Here is a 20,181-nt window from a genome sequence, read left to right as displayed (position 1 = left end):
AGGAGTTACATGATTCAAAACTCAATTGGGTTATTCCAAAATGTTGTTCACTAACAAAGGCAAAACTTTGAATAAAACAAAAAAGGCAAAACAGTGACCCTGATGCATTAATGGTTAAATAAAATGGAGTCAATGAGAATACTTTACACCATGACTCTGGAGACCATCTGAAGTAGGAATACCACATCTTTTAAAGCTGGTAGGTCCAGTTCAGCTCGGTAAGGAACTTGTAACCTAGGTAAAGTCTTCACATGGCATTAAAAGCAAAGTTTCCTAACGTGGCACTATCTTAAGACGAATAGTACAAAGGTAGAGATTTTTCTATCAGAAATTTTAACTTTGATGAAAAACCACTAGAATCTAGACTCTTTTCACAGGGATGCTCTATGACAGGAAGTACAATTGGAACTGGGGGCAGTATGAGATGGACAACTGCATTGCCTGAAGAAGAGACCACTACTTCAATAGCAGGTCTTGTGCATTTGGGAAGGTGGTGGTCTGCGGTGAACCATTCAGTCTGCAAGTACTCTCTCTCTACCTGTACTGAAGTGGGCACAGTCTGCACTTAGAGTCATTGTCCAGAGATGTCCCAAAGAGACGGGAGTTGACTGGGAGTCCCATGTACCCAGCACTAGTACTGAATCTTGGGGAAGGTCCCAGCAAAGAGAACATCATTTAGCAGAGGAAAGGGGACTAGAGGCAGTCCTGCTGTGACACTCTGGATGTCTTTCGGAAGTGGAGGCTGGTTCCATGAGAGAGCCCAGCAGTGGGGAAGAAGGGGCTCCCGGGATGGAGTGGGGAAGCTAGGCATGGGATTAGAGGGACAAGGGCGTGGAGACCAGAGGACCCCAGGGACTAGTGGAAGGGGGGAAGCAAGAAGCAACAGCAGCTACTTGTTCTCTGCTCTGGCCCCTCAGCAACAGGGGCCCAGCAGTTACCTGAGGTTTCTTCACCTTAATGATCCAGGTGGGCGGGACGATGACAGCAGCATGAGCCCCCAGGGAGCAGGGTTCCTCGATGTGATGCAGCATGAAGCAGGTCACCTTATTGTGAAACTGAAGAGAGAGGCGGGTCAAGCGACAAATCTGAGCCAGGGCAGGGTTGCAGAGAGCAAGGGACTGCTACATGCCCCCACGCGGATGCACGCATGCACACCCGAGATCACGGGGGGCACACATGCACGCTCATGCATGAACATGCTCACGAGCCTAGGAACGCACAGCCCACACACACACACATACACACACTTAGGACACAGGTAGCTTGGGAGCAGATACCCGTTTTCAGATTCATCTCACTACACAAAAGGAAGGTCACTGAGAACCCAAAATCAGTCTGGTGGGAAAAGACACACTAAGACTTTGTAATCGTTTAATAGGATTTCTACAGAAAGATGGAAGGCCTGGAAAGTCTATTCACCTGAACTTTGCATTTGATTTTGTTTCACCCCATCTGTGCTGGTCACAGTTGATCTTGGATAATGTTGAAAAAGAAACTGAGGAAAAGGAGTACCTATAATCTGCCTCTCCCCTCCCCCCCTTTTTTTTAAAAAAAAAAAGTCTGTAGGTATCAATCCTGTTGAGCAGTCCTTCTACTTAAGTGGACCCAGGCATGAAGTCAGAGGTATCCTCTGGTTGTCAATCCAAGAGAAAACAAAGCACCAAAAAAAAAAAATACCCCACAGGGCTTAGAGAGCTAGTACAGTGGGTAAGGCACTTGCCTTGCACACAGCCAACCTCTCAGCACCCACCAGGAGGGATCTATGAGTGCAGAGCCAGGAGTATGCCCTGAGCACCACCGGGTGTAGCCCCAAAACCAAGGGAAGGAAAAGAAATTGCATCCACTGGGCTTATCTAGGGTCACTGAAAAATATAATGGCCTTATTATATTGACAAGTCTAAAATGTTCTTTGGATTTGAAAGGGAGTATAGGTAGGCTAATAATCTTAACTATACCTCAGAATTAGGGGCTTAAATCTGCCCAATCTGTGGCATTCAGACAGGTCAATCGCATGTTCAATCATCTTTGGGAGGCTTTAAAGGGATAACGAAGAAGGAAACTGGGGACATTGGTGGTGGGAAATGTACAGTGGTGAAGGGAGGGGTGTTGGAAAATTATATGACTGAAACCCAATCATGTATAACTTTGTGCATCTCACTGTGATTCAATTTTAAAAAAAAGAAAAAATAAAAGAAAGGGATAATGATGTTTGATGACATTTGTTTTCTGATAAACAAAACCCACATTTTACAGTAATTATGGGTCTTAACAATTTAATCACAGTGATTTAAAGAAATTTAACAACTGTTTCTACTTGGATTATACGTATGTCTGCACCTAATTTATCATCTTAACTGGAGCAAATTTAAGAGTGAAAAGGAGCACTAATACTAATTACACTGAAACAACAGGCATAAATTAGGACTGTCCAGGAAAACTGGTCACCCCAATTAGATCAGATCGGAGCATTTCTGTCTTCACTTTCTACATATCTTCAAGATCTGACATGAAATAGTGGCTAGTTACTAATGAAGCTTAAAACAGCATTGAATAATTATTTCCCTGCCATGAGCTATCTGTGATCTGTAAGAAATTTGTTACATGAGAAATGTTACTTGAATACCTTCTTTAAAAACTATTTTTTTTTCTCAGCAATTTAAAGAAATGTCCAACTCTTTGGCCCTTGTATTTCTTAAACAGGAGTGATCTCAGCCTTCAAGTCTTTCAAATTACCCCCTGGGTAATCAATAGAAACAACAGAGACGTCTCAAATGACACCATCGCTATGGGGTGGTGTCAGGACCCGAGTCCAGAAAACTCAGTTCTTAAACCTTCAAAATTTCCCTATTCTGCTGCACCATATAAGGTCACTTATTCAGTGATGCCCCTGAAGAGAATGCCAGGACTCTTCATTTCTCTTCAAATGATTTGCAGTTGCAGTTCTGAAAATCACCCTCTGCCATGTAGGGAACCCTGAGAAACCCTCCCCTCCCTCAAAAAAAAAAAAGTAGAACTGACCCATGTTTGGCCACAACAGACAAGGACAAGTTCAGTTCTCAGAGTGATCAATGAATAGATCAATTAAAAAAAGGCTTTATCATTACTGTAAAAGGGAACCAAAGTCCCCAAAGTCACTGACCCTGGATAAATCAATTACAAAATCACAGGGGCAAGAGCAAATACTTCTGTCCCACAGTTGGGGAGTGGATGGGTTGGGGGGGGGTGGTTCACTAGATTAGGGTCACTAGATTAGAACGAATGTTGCCAGAGATATCATGTTTCCAAATCTGATTGCGTCTCGCCAAAGGGAGAGAGCACCTCTGTGCATGGCCAGTGGTTCTTTCAAGGAGCAGGATTTGTGGGCATGTACTCAAAAGGTGAGTGTGTAACAACTAAAAGGAGATGGAAATATTCAGTGTTTAGGAAAAAAAAATGAAGTAGGAGGTTGATTAGCACTGAAATTTCTGCACCAATGCATTTAGACTTAGGGACAGCAGATTCTACTGACAAGTGGGGACCTAGGGAATCAATAGTGGGGAGATTATGAGGCTAAACCTTATGAAATTATCCATCTTCAATTGGACCTCCAAAGTTGACCTCCAAGATATCAGTGTCATCGTTTCAACTAAAGCATCTGCTCTCATCTATGGGCCTCAGATAGAGAAATGGGATGTGAATAGAGACTGAAGACTTCTGACCACCCCTAGCTCAATACTACAGTCATTTTTCTTTTAAAATCACAGTTTTATACAGTCACTCAAAATGGTAGATGGATTAAAAAATTAGAGCAGGGGTCCACAAACTTTCTCCATAAAATCCCCTAGAATAAACCCTTTAGTCTCTGTTGCAACTCCTAATATTGTCTACTGTAGCGTGAAATAAGTCATATATGCAAGGGGAAACTACACAGATCTTACATGAATGAATAGATAAAACTTTGTTCCAATAAAATATTATTTGCAGAAATACCCATCACAGTATTAAAAGTAGATAAAGGTAAAGGTAAAGGTAAAGGCCCTCCCGTTGATCATCGATTTGCTCGAGCGGGCCCAGTAACGTCTCCATTGGAGACTTTGTTGTTACTGTATCTGGCATATCGAATACTCTCGGTAGCTTGCCGGGCTAACCCCTCAGTATTGTATTGCAAACTCCCCGTGGTGTACCCAATATGCCAAATACCAGTAACAATGATGGGTCTCATTCTCCTAACCCTGAAAGAGCCTTGAATCTCAGGGCTAGGATAAAGAAGACGTTACTGGGGCCTGCTTGAGGCAATTGACGAACAACAGGATGGTTGTGATCGTGATTGTATTGCAAACCACAATGCCTAAAGGAGAGAAAGAGAGAGAGAGAGAGGGAGAGAGAGAGAGAGAAAGAGAGAGAGAAAGAAAGAAAGAAAGAAAGAAAGAAAGAAAGAAAGAAAGAAAGAAAGAAAGTGCTTGCTATAGAGGCAGATTAGGGGGTTGGGGGTGTTGTGAGGGAAATTGGGAACACTGGTTGTTGCTGAAAAATGTGCACTGGAGGAGGGATGGGTGTTGGAACACTATGCTCGAAACCTAATCATGAACAGCTTTGTAAGGTCTATCTCACAGTGATTCAATTAAAAAATATTTAAAAACTAGAAAGAAAAAGTGAACTGAAGAAGGAAAAAAAAAAGAAAGAAATACCCATCATAGGGCCAGAGTGATACTACAGAGAGTAGGTGCTTGCTTTGCATGCGGTCAACCCAGCTTCAATCCCCAGCACCACATATGATCACCCAAGTCCTGCCTGGAGTGAATCCTGAAGCAGGAGTACAGTAAGCCAGGAGTACCACTGAGTGTGGCCCCAAGACAGTAAAAAACAGCCAACATATTTGGACTATAGGTTCTAGTTTGCCAATCATGAGTATACATGGTCTGGTAGAGGAAAGAAAAGGTTCTCAGGCAAACAAGTGAGAAAATGTTAGCATCTTGGTAAGACAGAGGTATTACAAGATTTAAAAAACATATATGAAAGATATTGTCTAGTTCTTGCTCTCGGAGAACGTGGCAGGCTACTGAGAGTATCATGCCTGCACGGCAGAGTCTGGCAAGCTCCCCGTGGCATAATTGATATGCCAAGACCCAGTAACAATGATGGGTCTCATTCCCCTGACCCTGAAAGAGCCTCCAATGTGGCACTTGCTAAAATCTCACGGCTAGGACGAATGGAGATGTTACTGGTGCCTGCTCAAGAAAATTGATGAACAACGGGATAACAGTGATACAGTGATATGAAAGGAAAGGTAAATGCAGTATATTACTATTGGACCCTAATGAATATATGCATTCAAATATAAAGCACCAGTGTATCTCAATGAACATACAGATAACTACAATAATATCCAATTTGAAAGATATATCAAAGAACCACTCCCCTCTTCCTAATTCAGCGCCTCAAAAGTTGCCCACAATCAAAACAGTGGAATCAAGATATCTAGACTTCCTTGGTAGGGGGGTGGGGGGGGAGGGTGTTATCTAATAGTGCCCTTTGATTTGCTCCTAATACTGCAACTTCCTGCCATAGGAGCTCTTCACAATCTAGTGCAATAAGAAAACAAGGAGTCAGTTCCTTCTGACGAGATACCCAGGGGAACAAGGGGAAGTACCCGCATTCTCTGACATCAGACTTCAATGTCATAAATAAAGGGGCTAATTTATCTCTGCCACTTGCCCCAATCTGCGGCATATGCTATTGTTCTATCGGTTTAGTCTTCCTCCAGTGTTCCTATATGACAGAAGCAATAGGTTAATTTAGGATAACCTTCCAATGATAGACTCAAGCGATGTCATGACTCTGTCACTGTCACTGTCACTGTCCTCCTGTTGTTCGTCGATTTGCTCGAGCAGGCTCAGTAACATTTCCATTTTGAGACTTGTTGTTACCGTGTTTAGCATATTGAATACGTCACGGGTAGCTTGCCAGGCTTTGCCACACGGGTGAGATACTCTCGGTAGCTTGCCGGGCTCTCCGAGAGGGACAGAGGAATCGAACCCGGTTGGGCCAGGCTGGCTGCACACAAGGCAAATGCCCTACCACTGTGCTATCATGAGTCTATCTTGATAAAATGCGAACCCCGGTGTTTTTATTCCCCTCCCTCCTCCTCCAAACTTACCGCCTGCTTGCACCAGGAGCAGCTGATAGCCACAATCTCTTTACTGTGGAAGGAGAATTTCTGCTGGAAGCCCTGGAATATTAGGACGATAGACAAAGAATTTAAAACCACTTCAAACACAGTGTGCCTTTACCCTCCTGGAGTTTAGTAAAGTGAAGCAGGACAGAACTGCCCCCACCCCACCCCACACTCAGGATGACAGGGATGGCATATGCCATGTGGGGCTTTGCATACTCCACCTCTAAGATTTTCCAATTCCTGAGCCATGTGTGAGTGTGCGATGTTACACCATGAACTACTCATTTGCTACACCAGGAGCTACTTAAAATCAGCCCCCCACAAATTCTGGGTCTCCAAATAAATGTAGGTATAATATGTTTTCTATTTACAAGAGAATCAGCCATTAGTGGTCCACATGGTACTACATAATGATGGTCATCTAGCTCAGAAACGTTATATAACTGTAACCTCTGAGAACCCACACCAAGAAAAACTAAACTTAAGAGATTTCAGGCCTAAAAGTCAGGGCTTTGGAAAAAGACCAAGCAGACAAGATGAAATCCAAGCACTTTCATCAACCCCTGGGGGTGTGGGAAAACAAAACAAGCCACTTTCAATATTTACTCTTCACCCTTCAGCAGCAATGAGATCAATGCCCGGCAAACACAATCCTCTTAGATCTATAAATAAAATTACATTTCCATCAAGAAAGAGGAGGTGCTTTCTGGAGGTTGGTGTCCCTCAATAATTAGGAGAGCGTGTTGTGCAGTAAGGCTCAAAGACTTGCTTTATAGTCTTCCCAGAGCTCTTCAATTTTTTTCCGCCCAAAGGCAAACAAATTAGAATAAGAGCAATGATTAAAAAATCAGAATAGGACTTTTTGGAAACTGATCTAAAGAAAAAAAAAACAGAAAGATGTGATGGGGAAAGGCTATGTAAAGTACTGGCTAATAAATTCTGTTTAATGTATGCAGTTAACCTTTAGGGATAAATATACATATATAGGGTGAATATATATGTGTATGTATTATATATTTTCCCCAATATATGGCCCTATTTACACATTCCTTTTGCTTTGGATGTAAACCCAGCAGTGCTCAAAGCTCTAAGCTCTCATCTCAGGGATCATTCTGAAGGAGTTTGCGGGACATATAAGGTGCTGGGGATAGACCCCAGTTGGCAGCTTGCAAGGCAAGTGTCCTACCTACTGTATTCTGCCTCAGGCCCCATATTTACACATTCTTAAGAGAAGTTTAAATTCTAATGAAGTGTAAATTCATTAGCATTTTGGCAGTCTCCATAATCCCTAACTACCTTCAACACTTTAAATACCATGTTCTTAGGTTCATGTATTGCTTACTCTTCCTCCTTTTTTTATACAACCTTTCTCTCATTTTCTAAAACATCCCATTCCCCTGCCACCCCCTCCCCTCACCTATCCATGGATATGAGGCCGGCATCCCCTTCAGCCCTCAACTCTGGGCTCCTTCTTCAGCCCACTTCTTTGCCACAACCTCAAATTTCACTTGCAGAAACACAATCACTACTTCACATCAGACACTCCGGGACTGTGGGAAACTGTCTTCATCAATGCTCCTTTCTCAGCAAACTTAAGCAAGAGTATAAACCATCTCTGGAGCGATAGCACGGGCTGGAGCAATAGCACAGCGGTAGGGCATTTGCCTTGCACGCAGCCAACATGGCCGACCTGAGTTCGATTCCTCTCGGAGAGCCCGGCAAGCTACTGAGAGTATCTCACCCACAGGGCAGAGCTTGGCAAGCTACCCGTGATGTATTTGATATGCCAAACACAGTAACAACAAAGTCTCCAATGGAGACGTTACTGGGCCCGCTCGAGCAAATCAATGAACAATGGGAGGATAGTGACAGATAGTGAAAAACCATCTCAATGTGTGGGAGGTTGATTCCATAATCTTGAGGAAGAACAACTTGCAAGACTGACACTTGACTGAGATCTGGGAACTCTGGTTGCAGAAATTTAATTCCCAGAACTGTCAAGAGTGGCTCCCTGCGCCTAAACAGCTTGTACAACCAACATGCTGATGCCGAGCTCTTCCTTGCTTTCTGAGAGTTGGGAGTTTGGGTGAGGGCTATGCAGAAGGTACTTCTGTATCCAGCACATCCCTCCCCGATTAAAACCCTTGGATCCCTAATGTAAGCAGTACCTGGCACTGCACATGTGTTGCTGGCTCTGTATTGGAGGAGCTCTGTAGACCTCCACAGAGAAAGGTCTCTTGGAAAATCGCCTCATTCTCCTCTGTTCATGGCCCTCCCCAGCCTGCCTATTGCTGATTTTACTTGCATTCTTTTATGGTAATAAATCACAGCTATGAGTAACACATTCCTCAGAAATCAATACTCAGCTAATCTTAGACCTTTAACATTCTTGTCCCCTGCTCCCCGTCCCCTGTCAAGTCTTGTGACTCATTCTATCAATGATGGCCTTACTTCCCCCTAGAAAATGATGCACTCATCACACATTGATGTTCAGGCCAGACCTGGTGTCTACGTTTACTGGTGCAGTGGCCAGAACCTCCAAGAGTAAGCAGAGCCTGGTAGAAATAGCTGACAGAGAAAACACAAAGTGCAGAGGCCACAGGGCAGGGACACAGCTCCCAGCAAGGCCACACAACGACTCAAGGTCAAACCAGATGGCAGCAGGACTGCTCTTGCTCCGTACCTGATGCTGTCTACTTTGACAGTGAATTGTCATTAAAAATTCTTGAATGGGCATTAAAAAAATCTCCTGGAGTTTTTCATCATTTCTTTTTTTTTTTAAATTTTTAATAGTGAAACGCCATGAGGTACAGTTGCAGACTTACAAGTTTTTGTGCTTGGGTTTCAGTTATACAAGGATCGAGTACCCATCCCTCCACCAGTGCCCATTCTTCACCACCAATGATCCCAGTATCCCTCCCATCCTCCATCCCCCCATCCCATCTTGCCTTTGTGGCAGGGTGTTCCCTTTTGTTCTCTCTATCCTTTTGGGCACTGAAGTTTGCAAAAGGGGCATTGAGTGGCAATCATGTTCGGTCTATAGTCTACTTTCAGCATGCATCGCCCATCCTGGGATGATCCTCCCAACACCTTTACTTGGTGTTCCCTTCGCTATCTGAGCTGCCTTTTCCCCTAGCATGTGTGGCAGGCCTTCAAGTCATGGAGTGAACCTCCTGGCACTTATCTCAATTATTCTTGGATGTTAGTCTCCTATTTTGTTACTTTATATTCCCCAGATGAATGCAATCTTTCTATGTCTGTCCCTCTCTTTCTGACTCATTTATTTAGTATGACACTTTCCATGTAGTTTCATCATTTCTTTTTGTTGTTGTTGTTGCTATTGTTTGGGTCATACCTGGCGATGCACAGGGGTTACTCCTGGCTCTGCACTCGGGAGTTACTCCTGGCGGTGCTCAGGCGACCATATGGGCTGCTGGGAATCAAACCCAGATCGGCCGCGTGTAATGCAAACACCCTACCCGCTGTGCTATCTCTCCAGCTCCAGTTTCATCATTTCTTAAGTAGTTTCTCATTTCTTAAGTCATGATTTATGGGTTGGACATTATAAAAAAATGTTTTTTTCAGAGAGATGAAAAATTGTTTATTTGGAATAGAAACAATTGTGACACTTCTGTGTGAGGAAGAAGCTAAGAGCCAAGGGTAAGTGAGCTGATGCTGGACAGTGTGAGGCTGCCCCAGGCTGTGGACTGCCTTCCCCATCACCCCATGGCCACCTCCCTGCTCTAAGGATGTCAGAATGTTTACTTCTTTTCTAATTTGCTTTTCCAGTGATCACCTGTTGTTTCCCCTATATTCTTTATTCTGCCCTGGGCACTGTCACCAGGGTTAAGTGCAAAATTTCCAACAATCATCTGCAACTGAAAATGCTCCCAGAACTACTTCTTAAAATTAAGGAACAAACTATTCATATCAGTATTCAGGGACATTCACAACCTCCCCAGTCTCATCTTCTCTATCAATTCCCTACTTTATGTTGCTGGCTACTGTATTTGCATATGTTCTCTTTGTGGTGATATTATAGGCCCTTTGGGGCTTAGAAGATTTTGGAACATTGTCTGATGCTTCTAACTCTCTACAATTCAGTTATAGATCTTTGAACCCCCTAGGCATAATATGGACACTTTCTGATTAGCTGAACAAGAAAGTTCTTGCTGCCACAATGTGATCAAATCGCAAGCTTCATGCATTCTAGACTTTAAGAACCTACCCTAACCCCCAAACCCTACTTCCACGTGTCTCAAAATATGTCTTCTCCCTAAGCCTTCCTCAAGTCCTGGTGGACTCTCTGAAAACACTCATCTGCAATTCTGACATGCTGCATGGTGGGAACGCAATATGGTAGAAAATACGAGATGTGGCAGCCGCAGTCACAAATAGAGGTCTGCTGAATGTTGCGGTGTTAAGCGTATTATAAGGCAGAGTCATAAATGCTACCATCCAACCACCCTATCAACTCCCGCCTGCAATGACTGCATAGCAAACTGATGCTAGTGGAATAACAGCAAAGTCTACAATTGTTTCCAAATCTTCTAATTAATTGCATAATCTCATAGGAAAATTTAACTCCTCTCGATGTCAGCAATAGTACAGCAGGTAGGGCGTTTGCCTTGCACGCAGCAAACCCGGTGCAATCCCCGGTATCCCATATGGTCCCCTGAGCAACTCCAGGAGTCATTTCTGAATGCTGAGGCAGGAACAACTCCAAAGCATCACTGGGTGTGATCCAAAAAGCACCACCCCCTTCAATAAAAAAGGGGGAAAGAAAAAAAGAAAACATAACTCTTCTAATTTCTCCCTTCATCTGGAAATGGGCTACTAGTCAAAACCTCTCCTATACTACAAGGTATTTCTAAAGCATCAAATGAAACAATGCTTTCGAGAGTTCTCTATAAAAAGGTACACAAGAATAAAGGAGTACTTCTGTTGTTAAGAACTAGCCACAGGAATCTTTCACTCCCTCATTGACAAAGCCCCCCAGTATCAATATGTGACTAGCAAGCCTCTATTTGAGGGGACTGGGTGAGGAGTGTTGTTAGCCTCTAGTGAATACTGGCTTCTAGCCTTCAGGAAGAAACAAGTACAATCCATTGTTATGCTGACAACCAGCCACAAACCTATACCAGACACAAACAACAAGGCCAGCCCCAACTGGAGCACTGGGCACTGTGCAAATACAGCATTGCTGTAGGTCCCTTGGAAATGAGCCTGGTGGTAATCAGCTCTGAGCTTTGTTTTGGATTCAAGTCTGGCAAAGTCCCAGTGGCCATGGCTACGGGGTTACTGTCTAACAGAGAGACATAAATAGACCCACATCAGAGCCTTCATGGACCACGTCCCTATGGACCACCTGCAAGGGCACGATGAGTCTGGCTGGGATCGCAGCACAGCCCAGAGCGCCAATTTCTAATTACCCATTTTTAAATGCTGGCCCCAATGTGCTCTCTTGGTACCAACAGATGCCCTGAAAGAATCTCAACTGACGCTGAAATTTTAAAGAGCTTTTATGTTCATCTGTACCAGGGAGGAATGGACACAACTAGAAGCTCAGATGCTTTGCATCTAACAGGTTTTAGACATAAAGACTGAGAACCTTGACAGATACTGTCTTTCATTTCCTTTTTGGTTCTTTGTGTGTTTTAAATCAAATTGCACCCTGGAAATAAAATCTAAACAGCATTTATTCTGAGAACCTAAAATCTTATTGCCACATGTGTCCCCCTGCAATCTAGCACGTGCACCAAACTGCCTTCGGGTCATAGCTGTGGTTCAAACCAGAACAGGGTGAAGGAGACACAGCTGAAATTATTTTGTTGTTTGTGTATTTAACTGAAGCGTGGGTAAGGGAATCTCCTGCTTATAGCTTATTCCCTGTTTGCTTTGACTTGTTCCAGCATAAAGTATCCAGATACTGCTCCCGCTTCTAAAACTTGAAACAATAATAAAATAAATATATAAATAACAAACACACACCAAAAAAGCCTCTCCATATCCATGCTCATGTTTTGAAAAACTGAACAAGGGAATTATAAAATAAGTTTAAACTCATATTTATCTCAAAGCGGAGAAATTTAAATTTTTCTCTCTAATATACCCTAGCCATTAAAAATAGATATAGACTCTGACACATCCTGTGTTAATTTTTTTAAAAAGTTTAAAACTGTTTAATTCAATGTAGTTCATTATTTTAAGCAGAAGAAAAAAATTTTAAGGAAGTGTTTACTACTTTTACCATTTTTAAATTTAGTCAATGGGAAATAAATACCATAGAAATTAGCTAGTGATGCAAAAGAATTGTTCTACTCAGTAAAGTAATAGCTTCACTATTTCAACCTTGTTATATTTCAGTACAATTGCTTATCCACCAAAACTGACCAAACATGTTATCACCAGAGCATCCACCACTAAAACAAATGGCAGCAAAGACCTTTGGAGTGACCAAGTGCAAAACCACATCAGTTGAGCTGGAAACTTCTTTCTGACCAATACAAAAAAGGCACCAACCTTAAATGAATTTTTTTTAATCAAAATGGCCTTTGTTTTAACCAACCGTAATTAGACTCATGGACTAATTCTGGTCTATGCAGTGTTACAAACTTTAATGGAGAAGGTCATGAGGAATAAGTCCTTTCCTGGTTTTTATAAAGGGATGAGTCATTTCGTCACCTAAGTCTTTGCCCCAGTTTGCCACTCATATGTGTAATTGTTATCCTTGGAGTGCTCAGGGGCCAGACCCTTCAGCTGGGCACCAAGTCAGAGTCTCAACAAATGCAAGACATGTACTCTGCCCCTTGAGTCTCATTCCTACCCCTCCTTCACTGATATGTGCATCCTGCAAAGAGGGGAGAATGACTGGGAGCTGGGTGGGCTCGGTAACGGAACCTGAGTTCTACCAGACTGCAAAATGGTAGAACTAATATGTTATTTTATGTGAGATTAGGGTTTATTTACTGAAAATCTTACTTACTTCAACTTTTTACACTTCTTATGCTGATTTTACTGGTTTTGGGCTAAAATCTTTGAAGGGATCAAGTTTTTCCCTACGTAAGCATAAGTGATCGTCTAGATTAATTAATAAACAATTTCTTCATAAACATAGTAATCAATACCTCTAGAACATCTAGCAGAACTGCAAAAAACATGATCCGGTCTTTGAAAACTGTAAATTCTTATCTTTTGGGTTTAGTGATAATAATATGCTTCACAGCATTCATTAAGGTCTCTAAAATGTAATAACTTCTCTTGTCTACTACAGGCTCTTGGTCCAGGGTCTCACTTACTTACACACACATATTTGCATTGTATTATTTCTCAATAGAGTGTCCTCATGCCATCAACTTTTATGTACCTACAAGATTTAACGAGTTAGTAACTCATCTTTTCAGGTAGCTCCCGGGTATGTTTTACCCCACCCATTTATCTGCAGGCCTGGGGATATGTGAGATCACATATCAAATCTTGAGTTGGGAAAGAAATCAAGCTGTTGGGCAGAGACTTCTCAGCCTGTATAGGCTGACACTGTAAGCACTTACCTATCAGACTTAAGAAAAAAAACCAAGACATAATTTTTAGACTATTTTAATTTCAGAGACAGGTGACTTTGTGAAAATAACCCAGGACCCTGGAATCATGGCAAGCACACATAACAATTGTTACTCGTTTATATTTTAATTTACATATCAACTTTAGCTTTGATGTTCATGTTTTGTATTTTTTATGACAATACCAACTCTAGGATAAAAATGCATTATACGAATCATGTTACACCAATAAGGCCATAACTAAAAGCAAAGCTTTAAATGTTGGGTGAAAATTTGGGGTTTAAATATTGGGTGGAATAATACCAGGGAAGTTGCTTATCTGAAAGCATTTTCCTAATGCCAAAAGCAGATGCAGTTATGATAATGAAGCGATAGCACAGCGAGTAGGGTGTTCGCCTTACAAGTGGCCAACATGGCCGACCCGATAATGATACCCATACAAATTAATTTCTATCTCTGACTGGCACATAAGTGATAAACTACCTATAATTAAAAAATTATAATTTTTAAACCACAAATACTTTTATTTCAGAGAATTATAAAGCAGTATTTTCTTTCCCTTTTTAAAAATTTTTTTAATTATTTATTTGTTTTTTTAGAGCATTACAAAGACATGCATGATTGAATTTCAGTCATACAGTATTCCAACACACATCCCTCCACCAGTGTACATTTCCCAGCACCAGTATCTCCAGGTTCCCTCCCAACACCCTGCACCCTCTACCCCTTGCCTGCCTCTTTAGCAGATGCTTTTCTTCTCTCCCCCCCTCCTTTTAGGCATTGTGGTTTTCAATATTGATACTGAAAGGTTATCAAGAATATCCCTTACCTACTTTTAACCCTCACATTTTGTCCAGAGTGATTATTCCCAGCTATTATTATCAAATTCAAATGGTCAAAATGCACGTGAAAAAATGCCCTTCATCACTAATAATCAGAGAGATGCAGATAAAAACAACAATGAGATATCATCTCACACCACAGAGACTGGCACACATCCAAAAGAACAAAAGCAACCTGTGTTGATGTGGATGTGGGGAGAAAGGGACTCTCCTTCACTGTTGGTGGGAATGCCAACTGGTCCAGCCTTTTGGGAAAACAACATGAATATTTCTTAAAAAACAAAAACAAAAACAAAAAAAATACTAGAAATTGAGCTCCCATTTGACACAGCAATACCACTTCTGGGAATATACCCTGGGGACCCAAAAACACACAGCGGAAACACCATATGCATCCCTATGTTTATTACAGCACTATTCACCATAGCCAGAATCTGGAAACAACCTTAATGCCCAAGAACAGGCAAATGTATAAAGAAACTATGGCACATCTACACAATGGAATAGTATGCAGGAAAAATGAAGCCAAGAAATATGCCTACAAATGGATGGACATAGAGAGTATCATCCTGAGTGAAATGAGTCAGAAAGAAAGAGACCGATATAGATTGAGTGCATTCGTGTTATATAAAATATCCATATACCTATATATATATAGCAGAAGAATAATATCCATGGCAAGGGTAAACAGGGGCTAGGAGGACTGGTCAATGGATAAAAATTATAAATTTTAATGCTGATAATATTTAACAAGCAGGTCATTTTTAGAATATTTTTTTAAAAAATTTTTTTAAAGAAAGAAATAGTTGCCACAGTTAGAAACTGCCAACCATCACAGCTTTTTAGAGAAAACACAGAATCTATAATCTTGCTGATGGCATGATTTTTCATGAAATAATTATCATTACTCCTTAACTAATTGACAGAAATGCTCTTCTGCTGGAAGAACAAACTCTACATTTCTTCTAACATAAGCTTCAACTGCTTTATCCATACCAGTCCTAAAATGTTGAGAGACTTGATCCTCCCCACTCTCAAAAAAAAAAAAAAAACCCAAACGGGGGCTTAGTCCATTTTCCAGTACTGCATAGAACCCTAAGCACAGCTGGGTGCAGTCCTAAAGGCCCCCAGCATTGCTGGTGTTACTGCATATCCCCAATATCACAAGGTCTGAGTAGCACCGCATTCTCATGCCTGCCTAAAACCAGTCAGATCAGCCGAGAAGTGCCCAGAGCTGCTGGGCACTTTTTGAGAGATGTCCCTTACAACTGCCAAATTATATCCCTCTTGATCTCACGAATTGATGTGAAAGTCACATCAAATAACATGCGCCTTAGAATAACAAATCAGATATTTAAAAATAGTGGAGGGGCTGATGGTTATTTTTGGGGGGATAGGTGGGTAATGTCATCAAATAATATATGTCTTAAAGAAACAAACTGAATTTTTAAAAATAAAAGAGGAGCTAGATTTATTTATTTAGTTTTTGGCGGAGGGGGCGGGATATGGTAGGGGGTGGACCATCCCCAGCAGTATTTGGAATCAAACTGAGATCAACTGCTTGGAAGGTGAGTACTATAACCCCTATACTATTTCTCCAGCCCAAGTTTTATACTATTCCTGGTAGATGGATAAAGGATGACCTAATAATCCTACCACACCAACATGCCCCAGAAGGGAATTATAGAAACTTCCAAGAAAGAATCACAAACACGATCACGATCACGATCATGATCATCCTGTTGTTCGTCCATTGCCTCGAGCAGGCACCAGTAACGCCTCCTTCGTCCTAGCCCTGAGATTTGAAAAAGTGTCACATTCAAGGCTCTTTCAGGGTTAGGAGAATGAGACCCACCATTGTTACTGGTATTTGGCATATTGGGTACGCCACGGGGAGTTTGCTAGACTCTGCCGTTGTGGGCAGGTTACATTCGGTAGCCTGCCAGGTTGTCCGAACTAAAAATAAGATAAGATGTCTTCCGGGAGCTGGGTTTTATAGTCTCTGGGAGAGACTGTAAGAAAGAATAAGGACTATATTTCAATGATCTCATTGCAGGACATTAATCAATATGGAACGGGAGAATGGGGAAAATGTGTTTGTGATCAGGTATTTGCTGAGTGGGCAGGATAAAGGCAAGCAGAGTTACAACAGGAGAAAGGAGCAGGAGCATTCTGCTGGCAAACTTGAAGCAATTTCAGTGAAACAGAAATGTCGGGAACATTTTTTCTTTTGGGGTCATACCTGGCAATGCACAGGGGTCACTCCTGGCTCATGCACTCAGGAGATACTCCTGGCAATGCTCAGGGGACCATATGGGATGCTGAGAATCAATCCTGGGTCGGCCGCATGCAAGGCAACTGCCCTATCCGCTGTACTATTGCTCCAGCCCCAATGTTGGGAACATTTTAATAAAAACAGCAGCGAAAGTTTACAGAAGCAGGCATGCTAATGCCATGTTATCAGAATACGCCATTGGTTGACTGCATTTTGCAAAAGGACTCAAAGGATACTTCACCAACAAAGCAAAAAGAAGCGAGCCGGTGAGGACAGCACCCTTGTTTAGAAGCTGTCCTTAAGGCCCGACGGCTGGAAATGCCTTACAGAAGGAGCACTCTGTTAGTAACTGCAATTACTGAATGTGGGCTTCAGAGGGACCATGTGGTAGCACTGAGTCATCAAAAGGAACACAGGTGGAATTATGAAAGATTGAAATTACAGCCGTGGGGGAAGCGGGAGCTTCACCAGAGCCGGTTAATGCAGAGTTATGGCTCTGGGAGCAGAAATAGGGGAATGGGGCACTGCTTAACTGATATGATCAAATAAAATAATATCAGATCAAGAGACATAAGGCCAAAGGCTCTAGCGAAGTGTCATCATCTTTTATTTCATGTCTGGGCTTACACCGACTGTCAAAAAGGAACCCATTGATTGAAGGAGAGGACAAGTCTATAGGAGAAAAATCCCATATAATCATTGTCCTCACCTTTCCTCATTCTCTACCTCAGATGATCAATAGTTATTTACTTGAGGAGAGTTGTCATGTTCAAATGTTTTAGAAACTTAGAAAAGTATCCAAGTTGACACAGTCATCCAAGAACCTAGACATGAAACATCACTCTTTCCTATTAGGATATAAACATGAGACCCAGTTTAAAAGTGAAGTCCTGGACCAAAAGTGATTTATAGGAGTCTACTGCTTTCTCAAACCCAGTAAAGCGAGTTTTTCTGCTTCTGACATATAAATGGAATGGACAAACTTGGCATTTGGCAGAACTTCAATCTTGGTTTCTTTGACCCATTCCAACTGAGCTAGCAACCAGAAGGAGCCCAAGTGCAACCCCAAACCACCCTTGCAGATACACCTAAATTAAAGCCAACATCCTTACTCCAACATAACATGTATTAGATAACAGGAAATCCCTAATGTTAAAGCCTGTGATAAGCTATTGTGCTTCAGTTTTGAAAAATTACCTGAGGGGATAGAGCTATAGCACAGCAGGTAGGGTATTTGCCTTGCACGTGCCCAGGCTCGACCTGAGTTCCATTCCCAGATCCCATATGGTCCCCCAAGCACCGCCAGGAGTAATTTCTGAGTGCATAAGCCAGGAGTAACCTCTGCGCATTGCTGGGTATGACCCAAAAAGAAAAAAATTACATGGGCACTGATTCAGACAATAAATACTTTTTCAATCCTCTCTGAAGGGAGAAATAAAAATCTCTTCTCATTCACCTGGCAGGTCTAAGTGGTGCAATGTTAGCTTGTGCCAGCGCACTAAATTTTTCTAAATCTTTTTTAAATATAGTGAAAATGGTTCTAATCCTTGTGAACATTCTGCAAGAATACCAATCAGCTTCGGGCTGGAGTGACAGCACAGAGGGTATGGCACTTGCCTTGCACATGGCCAACCTAAGTTTGATCCCTGGCATCCCATATGGTCCCCCAAGCACCACCTGGAGTGATCCCAAAGCAGAGAACCAGAAGTAAGGCCTGAGAAGGCCAGTGTGGCCCAAAAAGTAAAAATAATACCATTAAGCTAACTATATTAATGCCAACATGTTAAAGAGAATGAACAAAAAGAGCCAATATATTGGAGGACTTGGTGAAACAGCAGAGAAAGAGAGAGAGAGAGAGAGAGAGAGAGAGAGAGAGAGAGAGAGAGAGAGAAGGCCCTATGATGAATCAAAGGCCCCACACATCAGTAATGCTTCTCGGGAATAGTGGTCCAGGCATGCTGGAATATCCTCTACAGTCTAAAGCACAAATTGTTGCCCTTCACAGTTTTGACCACAAGAACGAAGCACAATACTTTTTAGGTCTCTGTGTTCTGGAGGCAGTACAATACACACTAAGGAAACGTTCCTAAAAGTCCTAGGCTAGCAGTTTTCCATCTTACGTAGAATCTGTAACCCCTTTCATTATTCAACTAACATCTCAACTGTGCTCATGAAATGTTTTTAATCATTCTGTAGTTTTTTTGTAATACAAATAAAATATATTAATTATACTTCCTTTGAATGTGTATCATAATGAGATGTTGGTGCGGTAGACAATGAAGATAGAAACTGCAGGCAGTGAGTCACATCTATTCAAATGTAAACGTCCGATTCCGGTTGTTAGGCATTCGAATGAATCAATGCTCTTGGCCAAGTTTGTGTTGACAAGGACACCGACGCCTCCAACATCCCTTTTATCGCATGTTCCGAGGAACAATTCTTCTCCAGTGTCGAAAACGGCATGGTGAGATTCGTGCCTTCTTGTCTCGGTCAGACCAATGATGTCGTACTTGATCATTCGCACTTGTACCATCAGGTCCTCGATGGATGCATCTGATGCTAGCGTACGTGCATTGAAAGTACAGACGGTCATTTTTGTCTTCCTTCGTTGTGGCAACCTAGGTCGGCCTTGAGATTTTGTCGGCCTCTCCTTTCTCATCCTTCTCAGTGCTGCCATGTTGGTGAAGCCTTCAGGGTCAGGTGAAAGAGACCAGTTGTAGTTACTGGTTTTGGCATATCGAATACACAGCGGATAGCTTGCCAGGCTCTTCCGTGCGGGCGGAATACTCTCGGTAGCTTGCCAGTCTTTCCTAGAGGGATAGAGGCTTTTGGGGCGACCTCTAATCACCCTTGTAGGTGTTACCATATTTGAACCCTATCAAATATGGTACGACAATTCCGGAAGAGGGGTATTTAGTGTCTTATGATGTGTCGCACGGCCGCTTGCGGCCGCGCGGGTCCGGAAAGCATCCTGGAGTGTGGCAATGGCTGGGTAGTGGAAGTAGTGTGATGAAAGAGAAATCGAGAAGTTCTACATGGAGCTAGAGAAGTTCTATAAAGAAGACCACACCTTCTACAAGATCATTGTGGGTGATTTTAATGCCAAGATAGGACCGAGAAGATCAGCTGAAGAACTTCACATTGGGACCCATGGCCTAGAATGGAACGAACAGGGTGAGAGACTGTCTGAGTTCATCATGTCGACCAAGACCATTCATGGTAACTCACAGTTCCAGAAGGCAGAATCTAAACGATGGACATGGGAGTCTCCCGGTGGACGATTCCACAACGAAATAGACCACATCATATTCAATCAACGGTTTTGCCTGACTGATGTCGCTGTTGTCCCAA

At 42.3% G+C, this 20,181-nt stretch overlaps 1 protein-coding gene across 9 annotated transcripts in view; it reads right to left on the bottom strand.

Moving 5' to 3' along the window:
• DGKI (diacylglycerol kinase iota) overlaps window positions 1-20,181 on the bottom strand; it is a 512,024-nt gene that overhangs the window by 259,711 nt on the left and 232,132 nt on the right. For 8 of the 9 annotated variants that reach the window (XM_056123879.1, XM_056123870.1, XM_056123875.1 and 5 more), the window contains exons 7-8: window positions 6,137-6,208; window positions 939-1,055 (exon numbers count right to left, since the gene is read on the bottom strand). In XM_056123879.1, coding sequence (XP_055979854.1) covers window positions 939-1,055; window positions 6,137-6,208 — 189 coding nt within the window. The remainder of the gene's footprint in view (window positions 1-938; window positions 1,056-6,136; window positions 6,209-20,181) is intronic. The other variant, XM_056123877.1, reaches the window with a different exon arrangement.

Source organism: Sorex fumeus, unplaced genomic scaffold (assembly GCF_029834395.1).
Source record: "Sorex fumeus unplaced genomic scaffold, SorFum_2.1 ptg000048l, whole genome shotgun sequence".
Lineage (NCBI taxonomy): Eukaryota > Metazoa > Chordata > Mammalia > Eulipotyphla > Soricidae > Sorex > Sorex fumeus.
This window is presented reverse-complemented; position numbering and strand designations above follow the sequence as displayed.